Consider the following 20807-nt stretch of genomic DNA (forward strand, 5'->3'; position numbering starts at 1 on the left):
CCGGGAGGAAAACGAAAACATCGGCGTGCATAGTATTGCCTATCAGACTCATCAGAGTTGAAAATCGGCTCTGTGGGGTAAATCTAAGGGGACCACAATGTCTGGTTTCATTTCCTGATGCAAAAAACAGTGATACTGAAAAAATATTTTATAATGACTTTATTGAAAGTAATCGTTTTAGAAATTAAAAATAATAATTTTAAAAATAATAAAAAATAATTGTAATGGTACACCCAATCGACTAAATGCCAATTAAAGTTTTTTTTTAAGTTGTGTAAAAAATCGTATAAATGAAATAACTTGAAATATTTTCCCAAAGACCTATGGAAAAAATGATGTTCATATATTTAAGAAACAAAACAAAAATAACTTTTTATAAAAAAAAAACAAAGTAGAAATACATTTGTCTAAAATTAATCCATAAATACATAAAACATATACAAGTTTAAATTGAGATTAGGAGTAAAAGTTATCGCTAATTGATGGCAAGCGTCCACCTGTTTTGGGTACTGCATTAAAAATTCTTTCGCCAGTAGTTAAGTCAGCTACAAAGTCAGATATGTCCAGCAGTTCATCTGTCGGGTTTGATTCAAATGAAGAGTTTCGTTCTTAATTAACGGCGGCCTCTATTGGTTTTATTGTTGTTATAAAGTCTGTTATTAATGGCTGCTACTTTATTTCCACAATTTTCTCATACAATTCTTGGTATCCAGCTACACAATACTAAGATTACGTTGAAATTTTGATGCTCACTCACACCAAGTCAGGGTCATGAGTAAGAAAATGTTAGTCCAATCAGATTTTGTTAGTTCTAAAATGTGCTTATCGTGCAAGCTTTCATAGAACATATGTATGCATGTATGTATGTGTGATGTATGTATATGAAAAAATTTTACTTCTTCTAGAAATTGTGTTTTGTTTAGAACAATTGTTCTTTTCTTTAGTTTTGTTGTTTTTTAGTTTGCGTGTAAAAATTTTATTGGTCATCCGTGTTATTTCAAAATCGTGTAAAAAAGAGTTGGATGTTCTTATTTCAATAACCTTTTTTGTAGTAAACAAGTCGACTGAGATAATTAATTATTTGCATTTTTGAGAGATAACCAATTATTTTTAATATTTGTTTTATTGTATTTTTTCATGAAATCTTTCGTTATATCTTTAATTTAGTTTAGTAATAAGCTAACCAACATATGAACAAAATACTTACTAAAACCATATCTATAAAGAAACAATAATTTGTTTTGAAAAATTATTTTACTTATCCAAAACCTTGTGAAAGTCTTATTATGCTATTCACAATTATGAAATATGTTAAATTTCAGACTGCTTTTACATTCGTTTTACATAAAACTTTAACTTACAACACTGTAATGTAAACATCGTAAATATCAACAAAGCAATGGGAACAAACCGCTCTTGTTCTCCTGCCCTGTCACACCTATAGGCTTCGCTTTTCTATCAATTAACATAATGCCCAGTTTTTTAGTAAGTTTCTCCTCTATCAGAAACATTAACCGCATTTTAAATGAACAGCGCTCACCCGAGTGCTGCTCACAGATCACCCGAATGCTGTGCACAGGTTTCGACATGTTTGTATTACAGCCGACACATGAACGAATTGTGCTTGCCAATCGCTTCTTGTCATTTGTACCGGCTACACCATGTTTTTTTTTTCTTTTATTACATTTTATAAAATGTTGGTTTATATTTGGAGCCATGGTTTTATATATGCCATACAAAATCAGCTTACAAATTTTTATTAGTTATTTTATTTATATTTTCCATATGTAATATTGAAATAAATAATAAACCTATTTTTTTCTATTTGTAATTTTTTTTTTTTTTTTTTTAATATATGAGCTTTTTAAATTCGAAATAAAAGAACTGATGTTTTTTGGTTCCACATATTTTTCTGAAAAAAAAAATCCCCAGCGTCAGGTGGTTAATGCAAAAGCAGCCGCATACTCGCTAGACTCCATTATTGGACTGGTTCACTTCGCTTGGGCGGTCGGAAAGCAAGTTTGATTTGCTATTCGGAATCAGTTGAATTCTCTGCAAGGTAAAAATGCACACAAATAAATGTGTGCCAGGATATGCCAACTTTGTTCATGTTGTATACGCGGTGTACTTAATCCTTGCCTTATCATTAAGGTTAATAGATCCTTAACAAATTTGAGCCGTAAATAGTGGCGTGTAAAATACACCTGATACTTCTTAGGTAATATTAAAGTTGGCAAACAAGCGAGGCAGGGAAAACACGTGTAGAGTAACAGCACACGTACGCAAGTAAATAAGTACAATACATCTAGGCACATGTAGTTATGTATGTATGTATATGTATAGCATTTTTATGTAGAGGTCTTTCAAAAGTGAAGCTTAGATGTCAGTAGGGGATAATTCCTAGACGGTGTCTTTTTTATAAAATTTTTGGCATTTTTCAAGTAGAAATGTAACAATTTCGTACAGTAAAACAATGCTTTAAAATTATTGAAACTTACTTTGAAAATGGTCGATCTTTAAGAACGAACGTACGAATGAGTCGAAAATTCAAAGGTAGGTGAACGAACTTCAAGAATTTGGTTCTGTCGAGGTTAGGAAAAGGACTGGCAGACCAAGAACTGGGCATTCTGTTGAGAACATTTCTGCTGTGGCGAAAACTGTTGATGCACAACCTTCCACTTCGACGTTCTACATCTCGCCGTCGTCAACAATTAGGCATTCATGAATCGACGGCGACTGCTTGGGGGATGTTACCTGTAGATATGTACGGTCATGGTGGGCATCTAAATTACATATAATCGTAAAGAGCTATTTATATTTTGAATAAAAATAGTAAAACTAGAGAGAATCTAAATTTTTAGTTATTTTATTTTAAAACTACATCTGGGCAGTTTTTTAATTAACCCATTACTTAAGTATTTCAAGAATAACGTAAATGCTTGATCATTGAAACATTTAAATGTACTATAAAATCAATAGCTTTAAAGAAAGCAAACAGGGTGTTAACAAATAATGTAAAATATTTAAGGGGGAGCACCACTGTGAAAATTAAAAAAAATAGATTTTTTGTTTGCATAAATTGTTAGTATAGCTACTCAAGAAAATGTGGTAAAAATTTTAAAGCGAAATTCGCTTTATTCCCGATTCTATGTGCACTTAAGTGAGTTCGTCGGTTCGGCCCCGTAGCGCTTACGATACGATGCTTTATTTCAAACGCGTTTTTCTTGAAACGACTTTTTTTTTTGATACAGTGGCAACGATTTCTCGAAGACTAATGAACCGATTTTAATTTCCTTTTTTTCAAAATTTTTGTTATAGCATTGGCTATCGTTGGCCTGCTGAAAACCAAAAAAGTGGTGAAAAAAAAAATAACAAAAAACGGCTACGTTCAACGAAAGCCACTATTGTGTAGATTAATAAAATGTTTGGTTTTTTGATTTCAGATGATTATTCATTGCTGTATCGCTGCTACCAGATGACATACCTTTTTTTATCTCGTTACGTTTATGCACATAAATTTGTCAATTATGAATATATTTTAATAAGAGAAAGTTTACATCAACATAATTTAATACATATATAATAAATTGCCTTTTGTCCGGTCCTCAAATAATCATTCCTACTTACAAAAAAAAATCCCAAAAATCGAAAATTTTTTGACCCCACACAGTGGCGTTCCCCCTTAAGGAGGTTAATGGAACGATAAACGAAAAACAATATTTCACGCTGCAATTGTGAAAATCTATAAATAATTTTATGTCATTTACATTTCATTTTCTTTTATATCTAATATTAATTAACATTGGAGCTTTGACGCACTTTTTGATTCGCAAACGGCGATGGCTGCAAAAGAAAAACACGAGTTGCCTTTCCCCAATAACGTGAAAATGTCAATAAAAAAAAAAAAAATAATAAAAATACAGCTCATAATACAAACAAACCAAAAGCCTTAAAGTTCCAAACTTTGTACAAAATTTAAAAAAATTATAAAAATTTTCATCAAAATTTCAATTTATGTAATCAGAATTTTAGAGCAACTCCTTGTGGGTAATTTTGTAGTAGTTCATTCATTTTGGTGCAAGTTTAAAGTGCTTCAACATTTTTGTCAATTTTTAATCATTTTTTTGCTTCCCATAAAACGAATGCTCGATTTTTTTTTATATAGAAAAAATGTGCAAGACCGCCAGCAAAAAAAAAAAAAATGTAAAAAATCATAGCGATTTTGCAGGCACTTGAACTAGCTTTTTATCCCAGCAAAATTCTCTGTGCATACTCGAAATTTTTCTAAAAAATTTTAATAAAAAGTTTGAAATATTCATGAAAAGTTTTTTAATTTTTTTGAAATTTTCTGCAAAGTTCTAAACCTAAAGCTATTCGTTTTTTATTGTATTATAAACCATATTTTTATAAAAGAAATTTATTTAATTTATAATGAATTTTCAAAACTTTACAATGTCTAGCGCTGCTGTTATATTGAACACAAGTGTCCGTACATCATTTTAGTTCGAAGCCTAGGATTTGAACGATTATGATTTTCGCAAAAATGTCTATGCATTGGCAATACTTTGTTCATAAAAGACAAAAAATAAATTAAAATTTTCTGAAAACATATTCGCATCTTTCTTTACTAAATATTTCACCAAGGCAGTCAAATAAATATCTATGTACATATCCTAATAATTGAAGCGCTTTGAAATTTCACGCTTGCTGAAAAATCAAGACTTTTCTTATGTAGGTCGCGAAAAAATAAATAACGCAAATATCATCAAAAACTTTGAAATTTAATTCCCTCGCAGTTTCGACATCGTACATGAAGATAGCAGCTTAATTCGCAGAATAAGAACGTAAACACCTAAGCTGACTCCAATTTTAGTGAGCTAAGCTGACTCCAAGTGAGTTGAAGAAATAAACTGCTTATCAATAAAAGTTTATTTTACTATTTTTTTTTTTTTTTTGAAGTTTGAACTTTGATTTCCACTACATTTTCTGTTCCTATTTCGCATTTCGGTGGTTGACATTTTTAATTGCATCTCCTCTATCTCTATTTTTCAAAGATTTGCCTAATTATTTCTACTCAATTCTCCCAGTCCCAATTTCTACTGAATAAAGTAACTCTGTGGTCCAACATCGGACATAAAAATGCTTTCCCGTTGAATTACGTGATCCAGCTAAGGTACTAAGGTTCCCTCTTCTAGTCCAATGGGAAGCGAAGCAATCATCGAGATGTTCCCTAATAGTGATACACATCCTTCGTTATGAAAAATAATTTCTCTATCACTTTCCAGAATTGGCGTTTCTTCCAGTAGAAGAGGAATCGCTGTTCTACAAAGGCCATATAAACTCCGAAAAGATATTCATAATACGCCAAGTCTTGGAAAAGATCCTTGTATGGAGAATCGGCACAAACCATTTTCGTCGATTATAAAACCGCATTCAACAGCATGAAAAGGTGTAGAAAATACGTCGCGGTGTCTGAATTTGGTATCAGCGCAAGATGATATTGAACAATACCAGCAGCTCCATCAGAGCTGAGAAAGACCTCTCCGACTCTCCCAACCATTTTCTACCAAACGAAGTTTAAAATCGGGTGACTCGTTGTCGTATGACTTCTTTAATCTGATGCTAGAAAAGATTGTGTGAGTCGCAGAACTTAACCGCTCGATGATATTGACATCATCTGCCTCAAAAACTGCGCTGTTAGTTCTGCCTCTTCTGGATACAGAAGCAAGGCGAATTGGTCTGGTGGTGAAACAGGACAAGACGAGAAGGTAGCTCGTCATCAAACAAACAGACGGCGCACTCACGTTTCCCCACCCATTAATTTTGAAATTGTAAGAGTCTGCGTTTATTTATCCGCATTAATGCCGAAAATAATTTCAGCATTGAAATCCTATGGAGAATCTCTTAGGACAGACTTACAAGAAAAATGTTGGGCCTTAGACAAATGAGAAGGAGTGTTTGGGAAGAGTTTTCCAATATTAGGTGTTATTTCCGTAAAAGATCAATGGTTTCGTTGCTTGTGGGGCATGGAGCGCCGTCTTGTTGAAAATAAACGTTGTCCAGATCAATACCATCCAATTCCGACTGTAAAAAATTGTTAATCATCTCTCGAAAGCGCAATCCATCCACCGTAACTGTTGCTCCATCTTCATTTTCAAAATGGTTAGGTCCAATGACTCCGCCGGGCCATAAACTGAACCAAACAGTCACACATTGAGGATAGAGAGGCTTTTCAATAATAATTCTGGGATTTTGTGATCCCCAGATCCGACAATTTTGCTTGTTGACGAAGCCACTGAGGTGGAAATGGGCCTCATCCGGGAATGGGAATTCCGGATCATTTTCATGCATTTCAACGACCCAATCAGCAAACACACGACGTTGTTAATGATCGGCCGGCTTGAGTTCTTGTGTTAACTTTACTTTTGGTTAGGAAATTGAAAAAACCTAATCTGCCTTTTTGAACTTGAACTATATATGTACGGGGGTCAGAAAGATCGCGCATATCGAGGCTATGTTTAGTTCGTAACAGCTCTTAGAAGAACACACACCAAGCTTTAGACTGATCGGTGTATTTTTCGAGTGCTATTGAAGAAAAAAAAAAGATTTTATTCAAACGAGGAGGTGATTGCAAAAACGAATGGCTTTTTTTTAGACTTGAACAAATTCTTTAATACTATTCAGCGTTGGACGAAGTGAGTAAGCTTAAACGAGACTATGTCGAAAAATAAAAAAAGACTTACAGCAAACAATAAAATAGTTTTTTTTTTTCGCGGAATTTTCCAGCGATCTTCGTATGTATGTAAATTATTATTACATTTCGAACAAAAGGTCAGAGTCTCAGACTTGCAAACGCTTAATTTTAGCCAGATCGTTCCAACATTTAACACCAATGACCAGCCTGGTCGTAACGAACCTTAACGATTAATGCATTTCTTAACGAAAAACCTATCCACGAAACGCAAAAGGGGTACAACTTAAATAAATATAGCTTCTTTTAAAATTGGTAGGCTCGAAATTGTCTTTCTAGTGGGTTTTTTTCTATGAATTTAATGTAAAATCTGAATCTGCTAGGAACGATGTCAAAAAAAAAAAAAAATTACTCACCCTAAGAGCCGTATGTATGGCTATGTACTTGTATGTATATATATATCCAATAGAGCTCTCAAGCAGCTCAAGTAGCTCTACACCCATTCCAATCTCGTCAATTGCTCAACTGCTCAAATGTTTGTTCGTAATTTAGAAAAATTTGAACAACTGAACAAAAATAGACAATTTTATTTGCCAGCATTTCCTTAGCTGTGTGTAAATAAATGGGAAAACTTTAAAAAAGTCAAAATAATCGGAACCAGCATCACTCAAATGACTCGAAAAAAACTCGATATATCATACTTTTCGAGTAGGAAGCATCGAGCAGGTGAGCGGGCGCTCGTTGCTCATACGCCCGGGCTGTTCGAAAATGTGCGAAGAAAGTCGAGAGCTCTATAAAATCTAATAAACAAACCACCACTAATTATTAAAAAAGTTATTAAAAATGTACCAGATTAGTAAATATTTATTTTTTATAGACAATATGCGTAAAATTCGGCTTTACAACTCTCGATTATCTTGGTAACAAAAATTATAATTATATAATGAGGTTTTTTTTCATGAATAGCAATTTTAGTAAAAATATCAAAACTTAAAATAAATTTATTTATTTTATTGTATTTTCAGGGTCAATGCTCCGCTGGCACATTGCCTGTGGCATGGGTCGATGAAGGTCCCGGCCCCCCAGCTTGTCCCATTTCATGTGAAAGATTAAAATCAAGTATATTTAATAATAATTTTAATACAAAATCTAACAATAATAACAGTAATTTAAAAAGAAATTATAAAGTTAATCTTAAGACATCTACTGATAACCATCACCAAAGCGGAAAAATGCTGAAAGTGCGTCGGGATTTGAACCCCTGGAAAGGCAACGACAGCACTGAAATCTCAAATGGTGATCAAGGTTTATTTGGCACAGGAATAATGGAACAGTCCAGAAAAAAAGTGAGGAATGCGGCATCTACTTCCTTAGTTCGAATGAAGCCTTTCCAAGCTCAACAATACGATAATATGGCGATTGCACTCGCCCTCGCCAGCAGCAATCGACAGCATCAGACCAACAATAACATTGTGAAAATCAATACGAATCAGGCTGAGTCTAGGATGCCATATGAATATTCCGACTATATAAATTTCGGTTCGAAATACGAAAGTAACACTGGCCGTACGTACAACAACAACAACAACAAGCAAAAGAAACAATATCCCGGTTATAGAGAGCAACAACAACAGCAACAACAACCACCACTGCAACAACAAAAGCAACATCAACAGAAAGAACAACAGTGCCTTGATTACTTGGGCGATACGGAGGAGACGAGTCCGGCGCACTTGTGTACATTTAAATCGCCCGGCGAATTGGCAGCTCGGCTACGTTCGCTACGTCTTCACCATTGCTGCGAGCGTAATGTCTTCAGCGCCTTACACACTGTCGCATTAAATGCCACCCTAAGCGGCGGCGTGGAGTGTGTTCGCATTCTTATGGATGTCATGGACTTGGATGTGCTGGCCACCCGCATCACTTGCGAACTAGCAGAAATACTTTTTCGCTTCGATTGCCGACAGGTGTATTCACAGATTCACCAGTGTGACGATTGCAAAGTAAGTACTTAAATATACCATACACACATACATATGCACATAGATAATTTGTTCACTCGGATGCGATTTATATAATATACATCGATCGACTGTCATAAATCCAGATGCACTGAGCTATGAGCCCCCTAATTATACTTAAACTTGACTCATTAATGCTTAAAAGGAAAATAAAAAAGGGTCGAAAAAAACTTCAATGATATTGAAGCAAAACTGCGAGGCATCGACCCCTCTAATCGAACGATTACGTACACACTTTTCTTCCTAATCAATTAGGATAGATATCCTATGTCGCTCTCCACTCGAAAGTTAATCAATTCACTTCAATTGATTTTGTGCCCTCTATTCATTTAATCATTTTTTTTAAAGACACCTTCAGTGCTTTCGTTTTCTATTTCGGAAACTGCAGCAACGATGACTGGAGGCTGTGGTTCAGAACTGCATACCTTTATATCGCCCAATGATTCCTACTTAATAATTTTAAATCAGAATAATAATAATTCAAATCAAATACACTTTATGAATTTTATCTAAAATATTTTTACTTACATTCCCATTTGAATCCTAATTTTTACTTAAATTCACTACTTTTACTCAATTTGCAAACTTTAATTCGAGTTTTTTTTTACTTTGCGTTCAATTGTTTTTTTCCATTTGTCCTCCGAAAACTCGTCACTTTCCCTCAAAATGAAATGTCATTTTTTTCTCTCACTTTCTCCTGCTTTGCAAGTTTTTAGGATATGTGAACACAAAAACTTGCAAATTGGCTTGTTTGAAAAAAATTTTGAGATAAAATTAATAATTTTGAGATTTAGTCAATGTTCAAAAGTTTGTTGTGGAGTTTTTTAAAACCTCGGTGGTCTAGCGTAAATGCATTTATTCCACTCATTCCTCAAATCCAAAAACTTATCATTTCCATCCTTACTCCCGCACAATAGTCAGCGCATTAATTCAATTGTGGCAACTACAACAAGAAAAAAAAAACAAAGAAAAACACACAGTTATACATTGTATCAGTGGCGCCAGAAAGAGGAAGCGGACATTCGCGGTAATAGTGCAGATACACCAAATCTAGCGAAGTCTTCGACCATCTGTGCGATCCTTCTGGCAGAAAAATGTGAAACACAGATGGCGCTCCAAGCAGCAAGAAGGCGTTGTTCCTAAGGGACGATAGGTGGGCATTCCCACTATTTAGGACTGGTAGCGGCAGGCTAATCACCTACCCTGTCAGAAATCCAATAGATTAACGAAACCAACGCAAGACATCTTGTCGAGGCCCTAGACCCCCGAGAGGAGTGAACAAGGAAAAACAAAGATGCAGTTCTTTTTAATATTTTTATAAATTTTTACTTTTTTTAATTCTTTTTTGTATTTTTTAGAATAATACATACCTTAAACATTTTTTTTTTGTCATCTATAAAAAACTTCACTCAGATTTTTGTCGTGCATAGATATTTTACTTTCTTCAATTTTTAAAAATTTTTTTTTGTTTTTAATTTTTTTCAATTTTTTTTCTTTTTGCAACATTTTTTTTATCATTTATGAAAACCACACCTCCTCAGATTTTTTCGTCTCTTAAAGTTTCACAGTGGGACTCCATTAACTTTTCAAGTTATATTCAAATACGTACAGCGAATCAGCTTTGATCGATGATCGAACGTAGTACACAAGTTGGCGCAATATTAATCAGCCAATTCGGTTTTTGGATAATTTTTGTACTAATTAAAAAAATGATCTTGACAGATTGAAATTTACATTTTGACTTTTACGCGCTCCACAACTTATCTGTTTTTATACTTTTTTCTTCTTATTATTTTAGTTCTTATTATTTTTCTTCTTATTATATTTGAATTTGTCGATCACGTTCTTTCGAATACAGTTAAAAAAGATTAATTACAATTTTCAACCTGGTAGTCAGATTAAAGAAATAGTAACAGACCCATATTTGATAAAGTGTGTAAACGTTCCCGGGTTATTGAAAGACTTCTGTGGTGCGTGGCTTCGTTAAGACCCTATTTTGGACTGATTGAGAACCAAACTACTCCTACATAAAGTCTCCTTGGTATTGAATTGAATGAGCAAAATCATGTATGGGTTTGAAAAAGGATTACATATTCATTTAACCAGTAATGAATCATTCTAAATCGAGGCTAACAACTACATTGAATTTAGTAAAAAATTAGAGTTGTATTTACATATATGTAACGGCATTTATAGCTACTTATCTCTTACCTGTACCTATCTGTTAAATATCTTATCTGTTATAGAGGTAAATATGAGGTGCAGGGTGGTCCATCGATATCATTTTATATACGTCCAAGTGGGCCCCAAGCAAGGACAGCCATTTAACCCAACCTAACCAATATCATTTCTCTATAGAACGGAATGATGCGCTTTACGCTTCAAAAACGTCGTGCAATTCCAAACAAGTTTCCAAAGTCAATGTTATGTAGCCAAAGCAGCATTTAATGAAAATAAGTCAAAATCATTTTTTCTGAGGAAGTCTATTTTCATCTCGGCGGCTATGTTAAGTGCCAAAACTGCCGCATTTTGGGATAAGAAAAACCCCCACGTGCTTGTCGAGAACCAGCTAACGCAAAGTTACACACTTTGTACAAAATTTTTCAAAATTTCATCAAAACTTTCAACTTTTCAATCAGAATTTTTAGGGTATCCAGTTTTATAGAATTAGAATATGAATTTGAAGAATAACAAAGTGAAAGTCTCAAATGGCTTCAAAATATCGTTGATTTTTGAGTGTTCGTGTTTTTCTTTTTTGTTGACAGGCTTGGCTTTTCTCAACTAAAATATTCGAGCATTGTACGCAAGAAAAATTGGCAAATATCAACACAACAACTGAGGTCAAAATGCAGACATTAAAACACTAAATAGGAGAAATTTTCTACACACTCCCAAAATCTAATTTTATGTCCAAAAAACCGTTTTTGGCTAGAGTATTGTGAACAGCCATTAATAACTTTATCTTTACCTTTAACCTCACTTGCATGCCTTTCTTCATCTTCATACTTTTGCTTATCCACATTTGCACTCTCACCTTTGTTCTCATATTAAGAATTAAAATTTGCCTTCAACTTTGTCTTTATTTTTGTGTATTTTTGTTTTTATCTTTGCCCTTATCTTTTGCTTCATTTACCGTTCTCCTAATATTGAACTAATTCTTGTTCTTTACCCACTGCTTAGTCGATTTTTTCAAGATGCCGATAATAAAGCATACATTTAGGGGCATATATATGCATATTTTGGCATTTCTACGAAGATTTGTGCCAGTTTTGAATTGAATTTTTTGCTTGATCTTAAACTAAATTACAATTTGATTAATTTTCATCAACTGGAGTTCATTATACTTTAGAAATGAGGTTCAACCTTGACAGGGATGTAAAGAAAACTTGTTTGCCTACACAAATTTATTTAAAATATGGCTTATTTACACTTTTTTCATAAATTATGTTTTGTGTTTTTTTTTATTTCAAATTAACATTCAGTCCGGTAACGAGGTCGCAGTCTCTCAAGCCAATGCATCCGCTACTTCATTCCCAGTTATACTGCTGCGACAGGGGACCAATACGAGCCGGATACGATTGTGCGTTCTTAACAAATTCTGTTTCACGATACACTCAAGAACCAGTGAGGACTTAACCTCACAGATGACAATGCCGTGAGTGGCGCTTGACTGTTACTCAGAATGGGCTCATTCTGGAGGTTTCTGTCTAAGTTGATGCACATAGACAGATGGCATACGCCTCCGCTGGGTCCATCCACCCATGAACGATAAAAATTCGTTGAATTTGTTTCTTACATTTGCACAAAACATGTATATTAGTTTTGTGGGAGCATGAACTATATTTTCATAAAAGAATTATTAAAATTAAATTATCTACGAAAGTCAAAAGGCATGATGGCATTCAGTGTAAGATACTTAAGAGCTACGAAAAAAAATAAAGCTTTTTAGAATAAATATCGAGGCGGAAAAACATGAATGTTGTTTTCGTATACGCGAACAGCTCCAGCGTTTCATTGATACTGCCAATCGATGCACCGTTATCTTTGATTAGGTAATTAATTATGTGAGTTCGGACTCTTCGGAAAGAATCTGTGTAGACGAATTGCTTTGTATGGCAATATTTATAAGCTCACCAGCAATGTGATATCTTGAACTTTGTCGTGAACTTCTCTCTGATTTACTCAGAAGCTTCTTAACGGAAGCAGGCTTCTTATTTAACTTTTGTTTAGATTTTAGCTTATTTTTTTAAATTGTTATTTAAATATTTTTTTTGATTTTAGGCATTTTTTTAAATAAAGTTTTTTTTTAAAATAAGAGAATGGACAAATGTGAAAACCACGCCATTCATGGCTTTGGCTATCATATTACATCTGCCACCCCTAGACTTCTTCTGCAAATATGCTCAGCGGCCTGCTCCGCTTTAAGGCTCAGAGCAAACTCACAATGGAAGACTGTCACACATGAACATTCAACCATCTTAGACTCCTATACGGATGTACTCAGTGATTGTGACTAACACCCGCCGATTCTTCTTGGAAAGAAATTTCTTAATGAAAATCCCTTCTAGACTGGAATATCTTGAAGAAGATCCATCACCCAACACACCCGTTAAGATCTACACGGATGGATCTAAAATTGATACCGGTGTAGGATCAGGGTTATATTGCGAATAGCTTTTTATCAGTGAATCCTTTAAACTACCAGATCACAGTAATGTTTTTCAAGCGGAAATAAACGCTATTCATGAAACCTTAAAATGGTTAGAGATCAACAGAATATCATCAACAGATATCTGCATTCTATCAGACAGCCAAGCTACCCTACTGGCCCTTGATGCATTCCAAATAACATCAAGGAGTGTCTTGCGTTGTCGCCTGAGATGGCCAAACAATATCGTGTCATCTTATGCTGGGTTCCAGGCCACAGAGATATGCCAGGGAACAGTAGGGCTAACCAATTTGCAAGAGAAAGTATCTGTAACGAAAAATAAATAATTTTATGAGGACACCTCTCGCAACTTGTAAGCTTCTTATTAAGGACGCACTAATCAGTTCTGTAAATCGAAGGTGGATTAGTGCTAATAGGTGTGAAATTTCTAGGCAAACATGGCCAAGGCTAAATCTACGTCTGTCCAAGAGTATTATAAAATTGGGTAGACTTCAAATTAGGACCTTAGTAGGGACCCTCACAGGACATTGTCTCATAGGAAATCATGCAAGGAGATTAGGCGTTTGCATGCATGATTTCTGTCGGAGCTGCAGACGGATGACTTCTGTCGGAGGTGATGATTTTGCACATGCTCAGCTCTACTCAGAAGCAGGAACCGATATTTAAGATCCTACTCCCTAACGAATAGAGATAATCTATACACTTTAGATATCAAGAACCAGAGTGGTTCAATATGGAAAGGGAAATGTAGCCCAGCCCCTGCGGCTCACAACGGACCCATTTCGTGGTCTAAGTGGCATCGCTGTCTCTATGTGCGATGCGGCTGCCAAACCTAACCTAACCTAAGCTATGGGCAAATGTACTTTTTTCCAATTAAAAGGTATTCTGTTAACGCTTTCTCTCTACTCGTAACTGAATTATATTCTTAAATAATCTGTTGCTGTAGCCAAGTGTATTTATAGGAGTACACTAGCTAGAAATTTCGAAAAAAATGTGGACAATTTTTTTTGGTAATAGGCAGGCTGCCAACTTCTGTTCAAAAGACATAAGTTCTATCCAGAAAAGTATTTCAAAGGAAATGGCAAAACTAGTGGTCTAAACGGTCTGATGTGACTACGAATCCACAAAAATCAGCTTAGATTTAAAAGACTGCTTAAAAATTGTCGCTAGGCTTCCCACAATTTTAGGAAAAATAAACGGAAATCGCAAAAACAAATAGGGAACTGCTAGGCCAAACCCTTGTAGAGTAGGCTGTATGCCCAACACAGGTATTAAATATTCGTACATCTGTGTATGTACGTAAATATGTATGTAGTAGGCCTCCGTTGTAGCGTGACCTCGTTATGTTTTTGTTAAGTTTTTCAGAACTAAAGTAGCAGCGGAATTTCGGACGTATTCTTAAATTCTCTGATTGTTTATATGTATGTATATGTACAATATATATTTAAGATTTCTACATACATATGAACGAACGGCTACTTCCATGCATGCATGCATTCATATACATACATATACAAATTTGAATGGCCTTAAAAATATGCCATAGATTTGAAATATCTAGAGATGCAGGTACTGCTCGAGTGGATTGTGGGGCATGAGCGCAGTCCTGAATATGTTACTGACTTAAATATGTTTACATGTGTGTAAGCATGGCTTAATTTACCTTAAAAAGTTATTTCTTAGCATTTTGTATTTTCGCGTATGAATTGCGTAAATTCACCCTTTCACTTCACTTTCCTTACATTTTAATATATTCCATTTTCAGTGTTCCATTTAGCATATTCCACTCTCGCTCTCATTCCTTTCCAACGCAAGAAGTATGTTTTCTTTTTGATTTTTAAGCTCTCTGGAAGTTTCCAACTGAGTAACTGAGGAGAGAGTCGCACACTCTGAAAAAGCTCTAAGTCTCTCGCACCGTTATTCCACTGAGTGTGTTCAGCTTTTCGAGCTGAATTCCAAATTAACTGCATACTTTGTACTCGACTTTTTTGGTTGAGAAAATGTAAGAACCCAAAAAATCAGTTTTCTTTAAAAAAACATCCATGTGTCACTTTTTCGTTAAGAGATTTGTGGCCTATAGAGATATAAATACATGCATATGCACATATAGATATATTTGAGAGAATCTAAGGGTTGGTCTCAGACAGATTCTGCACTCGTGTTGTCGAATACACAAATGGAGCAGATATAGACCTTGCTTAACACGTGCTATGTTGGTTGGCGGCCAAACATATTTGTGTGTGTGTGCGTGTGCGTGTGGCCCTTTGATGGTATTTCATTGAAAAATTAAAGTTCTATAATATTTCGATTACATTTGCATGGGCATCTGCAATGTATGCGTGCATACACTCGAATCTACATCACATTCACATATACTTACCTAAATATGTATGTATGTGCATGCGTAGGTACAGGCGTGCCCTCAGAAAATTTTTAGGGGGACTTTTGCACATACATCTACATATATGCATTTTTCTGTGGATCAACGCCGCAAAACGTATTTCTCCACTTTCCTCTCTTATAGCAAAACAATAACAGACTTGCTTCTGGGAATGCCTCGATACAATGTCAATGTGATCTAGTTGTAAGATGATTTTGCAATTTCGGGTACAACGCATACGAACAGAGTTTTATTTGGGAAACTCATACATAAGTGACTGTTAGAAAATTTTAAAAGTATCTATCAATATTTATTAGGATAGTAAAAGAAATTAAAAAAAAAGGATGAAACAAAAAAGATTTAGAAAAGATTAAAACAAAAAGATTACAAAAACGATTAAAAAAGGTTAAAAAAAAGATTTAAGAAAAGATTAAAAAAAAAGATTAGAAAATGATACAAAAAATCAAAAAAAAAAAACAAAAAGATTAAAAAAAAAGATTGAAAAAAACGACTAAAAAAAGAAAGATAAAAAAGAAAGATTAAATTAAAGATTAAGAAGAAATAAAAAAAATAAAAATAAATAAATTTCTTGACGTATATTTATAGGATGGTAAAAAAATATAAACAAACAGATCTACAATAAGATTAAAAAACAGTGCGTGTAGCGTAGTACACATAACAGAAGTAAAACTTTCAAGGCAGACAAAGAAAGAGGGAGAGACCCGAGAGAGAATGAGATGGAGAGAGTGAAAGTGAGAAAGAATAGATATCTAAATAAATTCACAACATTTGCAGAGAATACAAATAGACAAATTTTACAAAAAACGGAGAAGGGTCGACCGGTGTAGGTAAACGCTGGACACAAACCATGGCAACAACGCGCACTACTCCGAGTGTTTATCATCCGCACAAACGCAGCGATTCCAGACCCGCAGCAACGGCACAAATTACCGCAAGGCAATACCAATAAATCCGACGCCGGAATGGATAGCACTTTATAGTACGCACAAGCACTAGCCAGGAAACGGAAATGAGCGCCAAAAAGTAGGCACCAAAAAAAAACGCCAAAAAAATTGGGACCAAAAGACGACCCAAACAGTAGGCGCCAAGGAAATATAACGCCAAAAAGTAGGCACCAAAAATATATTTCCTACAAGTTTGCACCAACAAACAAGCGCCAAAAAAGGAGGCAGTGTTATTTCTCACTAGAAATTAGCAACCACAAGGAAAAACTCAGGAAAAATGACCTAAAGTGAATCTGAGATATATATAAGGTATAGCTCTCTCTCTCCTTTTCCTCTACGTTAAATCTTTTTTCTCTCTCGCGGAACGAAAATGCCCAAAACGTTGCATGGCCTTGAAATTTTACTCCCCATTCTCGCTCGTCCATCGAGGTCTAAGAAGTTTCACTGCAAAAAATTATAAAAAAATAATATAAAAATACGAAAAAAATTATATTATATTCCTCTTTTTTATTTGTTTTATAGTTAAAATTAATCCGTACCATCAAAGCTTTGAAAATTACTATTGAGTTTGTGTAGGAAAATGTTTACAATTCGCTGTTACTTAATCTTTTATTTTAACTTTTCTTCACAAATGTCCCTATTTTTTTTTGTTTGTTTGTTGAAGGGTGCTCAGCTTTTTCTTCTTTTCTACTTTGGAAAAAATCTATAAGCTCTGCACACACCCACAATAAATAAACTATTATTCACGATTTCGGCGCTATGGTGAGAATATAAGTATTATTTTATCCAACGGACTGGAAATTCAGTTCTAAGCGTAGTAACAGAAACTAGCAAAGGATAACTTGCATGCCATTTGCCAAAAAATTAAATTCGAAATTGATCATATATGGTAGTTTAAATATTAAATAGAAATATACTTCGGTGGGCCTACGTCGTATCGCTAAGATATGATTGACTTCGCCATTTTTTTTCTGACCCTATTGAGCATTTTCTTCCATGTAAAAAATATTGAGCATTCGTTATATAGAGAAAGTCTCCAAGATCGCATGCTCTCTGGCAAAAGACCTTATAAAGCCACTTATAAAGCCTTTGACCACAAATTGAGAAGGCGAACCGTATTATGTTTTTATCATAAGCAAATCTACTATATAAAGTATTAGTTCAATGGAAAAATTACAATAAAAGTATGGGCTTGCATACACAAATATACATATGTACATGGCAATTAATAATAAAAAGAAAAATTTAAAAACTTCAAAATAGTAAAACTACAATGGTAGATAAAATGCTCTCCGTTCCCACGACAGTCGATTCTCGGAACGACCCAGATTTATATCCGGCCAAGAACTGTCGCTTCAGCAGCATTCCCCATATACATATGTATGGGGAATGTGTATGCTGCTACAACAACAACAACATAAAATGCTCTTCAGGGAACTGCTATTATTTTGCTCGCTATTGTACATGTATGTTCTTATATTCGATATAGATTTGTACTTAACAAAAATGAAAATATAAAAACACGTAAAACAAAGAAAATCCTTTCATTTGGAACCAAGTCCTCATTGTTCGTAGCAGAGATTCTGATCCTTGTGGTCCTCTAGCATGAATTAAGTCCATATGCGAGCCAGAAACTGAAGTTCCTTAAAGTATCTCGCTTTAATAATAACTTTACACGGCTGAAGGTCTCGTAGCCAGTGCTGCGTTTATGTAGTTATATAATAAAAATTTTTAAATAAATAAATAATTTTACATTGCAACATATTTAAGTCTATTTATATTATATTATTACCAAAATATGTTTTACGAAGTAATTTAACCGAAATCATTTCTAAATTTTCTTTTAGGAGGCCTACCGGCGTTGGGTTTGTAGTACTTTGGTTCCGTATTTTGCTGAGGAAAGCGACATTTCTGTATCCCCAAGCAACAACTACAACAATAATAATAATAATCGTAACAACAGTAAAACCGACAACCGAACTAACAGCACAAGCACAAAAAATAGTGATAAATCGATAATTAATGTTGTCACCAGCAATAAAACTGGCCGATTATTTCCTAATGAAAACAACAATAATAAATTACACGATGCTGTAGATGCTATTGAGGAGGCAACACAACGAACCAAACGCCAACTCAGCCATAACATAACGATTTCTAATCCTTCCCCGCCTAACAGCGACGTGGCCAACAATGGCGAAACGTCAGCCGTTTTGAAACGGAGTAAACGAAACTTGGATGGCCGATGCAATCGGCATCAACAGCAGCAGCAACAACAAGAATGGCGGCAGGAGCAACAAAAACATCCAAAACAATCGAAACAATCCAATATCTTCATATCGACTGCCATTAATGCGGATCCATGTACTGAGGATCCAGTGATATCAAAAATAATTAAACGGTTAGTCCAAAAAAATTAGTGTCTAAATTTCAATATGAATACTAATTAAGTTCACAAACTGTCCCCATGTTTATCCGCATAAAATGGGAACTTAATTTTCCCACACCTTTTGAAATATTGCATTGCTTTATTGATGCTGTCGCTTGTACTGAAATGCGAAATGAGAAAATTCTAAATAAAATAAAAGAACTTGCTGGGCTGTTGCGTCCTGGTCGGATGCATAGCTGGTAGTCAAATGAACGAATATCCAGGACTGCCTAGAAAGAACCTTCTGCAAGCTGAAATGGTAAAGGTTGATTATTCGAAGATAAGAGTTTTCCAAAGTTCGAGGTCAGATAGAAAACTTGTTTCCAATTATTGTCGCCCTTCGGAAGGCAATAGCAGGCAAGATTACTGATTATTGAATGTAGGTACTTTTTGTATCAATTCAGGACTACTACAGCTTCTTAAATATCGCAAAAGTTGGAAAAGACGAAAATAGCTTAAAAGTATTGTGTTTCCTGGTAAAATAGGCACAGAATTCTTAAGTTTTGTTATTTAACATATATACCATTCCAAAGCTCTAAGTTTTTCTTTCCAAACCCCGTAAAAACTTGAAATAATAGGTCATGTAAAAATTATCCAGAAACTTGGCAGTAACTTAATTTCCGAATATTCGCTCTCAAAGAGAAAAATATAAAAGAAAGTGCATGAACGCAAAACGAGCAAGTTTTACGAACAGCTGATTAAATTGTTAGCAAAAAAATCTCAAAAATTCAAATTTCTTGCAGTTGAGCTACCTCATATTAAGTTAAAAAAAAATAAAGCAAATAAAATGCATTAATAACGCGCTTAGGCATCACACGATTTTAGTTTTTCCACGATAATTTGTTCCATTTCTTCATCGCTGTCAGATGAAGTACATCCCATTAGCAATTGCAATTCGCAAATTTTAATTTGTGCTTATTTTTACTTTGCGTTTAGCTATTTTTCTCACTTGCAAATTCTTACAATTCTGATAAGTAAAAACTTATCCAGTAAAAATTCGGAACTTCCCCTCAAAATGAAATGGTATTTTGATGGTATTTTGCGCTCTCACTTACTCCTACTTTGCAAGTTTTTTCGATGCATGAACACCAAAACTGGATAGATTGCACCAATTGTTGCAAATCATTTGCTTCATGAACATACCTACAATCTACTATAAGTAGCAATGTTTCGCACCATCTACCGGGTTTCTAAAAGGAAGTCGAAATTGTGAAATTGGCAAATTTCATCATTCGATTCTTGTTTCGCTTGACAAGACCTCCAAAAAAAATAACAACTTCCCAGATATTTTTAGGTGTCGCACCGTGCTACAAATATACATATGTACTTACTTGTATAGGTAACCAAAGTGTCGTAATGATATACATAAATGCTTGTAACTTTTTAGATTTGAGTATGATTTATTGTTTATTTGCATTTGCTTTTTCCATTTTCAGATCTAAACGAAAGGTGCAATTTCGAAAGCGGAGAAGAATACGACCTTGCCTAAGTGTCTGCCAAACTGTTGAGCAGAAGTGCCCATATCTGCTCCCAGCTGATCGAGCTCCAGCGCTGCCAACACAATACGCCGGCGAACCAACATTCCTTTGCTTGGGTGAGTGCACATGTCAATTAGATCGCTCATCCACAGTTATCTTCACAGAAAAAGTACCT

The 20807-nt window shown here is 34.6% G+C and overlaps 1 protein-coding gene across 1 annotated transcript in view; it reads left to right on the forward strand.

The window, feature by feature from the left end:
• The window catches only part of LOC128866352 (uncharacterized), a 69189-nt gene that overhangs the window by 36463 nt on the left and 11919 nt on the right, over nucleotides 1–20807 (forward strand). The window contains exons 3-5 of the mRNA XM_054106999.1: nucleotides 7717–8694; nucleotides 18574–19127; nucleotides 20591–20748. Of these exons, the coding sequence (XP_053962974.1) occupies nucleotides 7717–8694; nucleotides 18574–19127; nucleotides 20591–20748 (1690 nt within the window). The remainder of the gene's footprint in view (nucleotides 1–7716; nucleotides 8695–18573; nucleotides 19128–20590; nucleotides 20749–20807) is intronic.

The sequence above is a fragment of the Anastrepha ludens genome, chromosome 6 (genome assembly GCF_028408465.1).
Source record: "Anastrepha ludens isolate Willacy chromosome 6, idAnaLude1.1, whole genome shotgun sequence".
Lineage (NCBI taxonomy): Eukaryota > Metazoa > Arthropoda > Insecta > Diptera > Tephritidae > Anastrepha > Anastrepha ludens.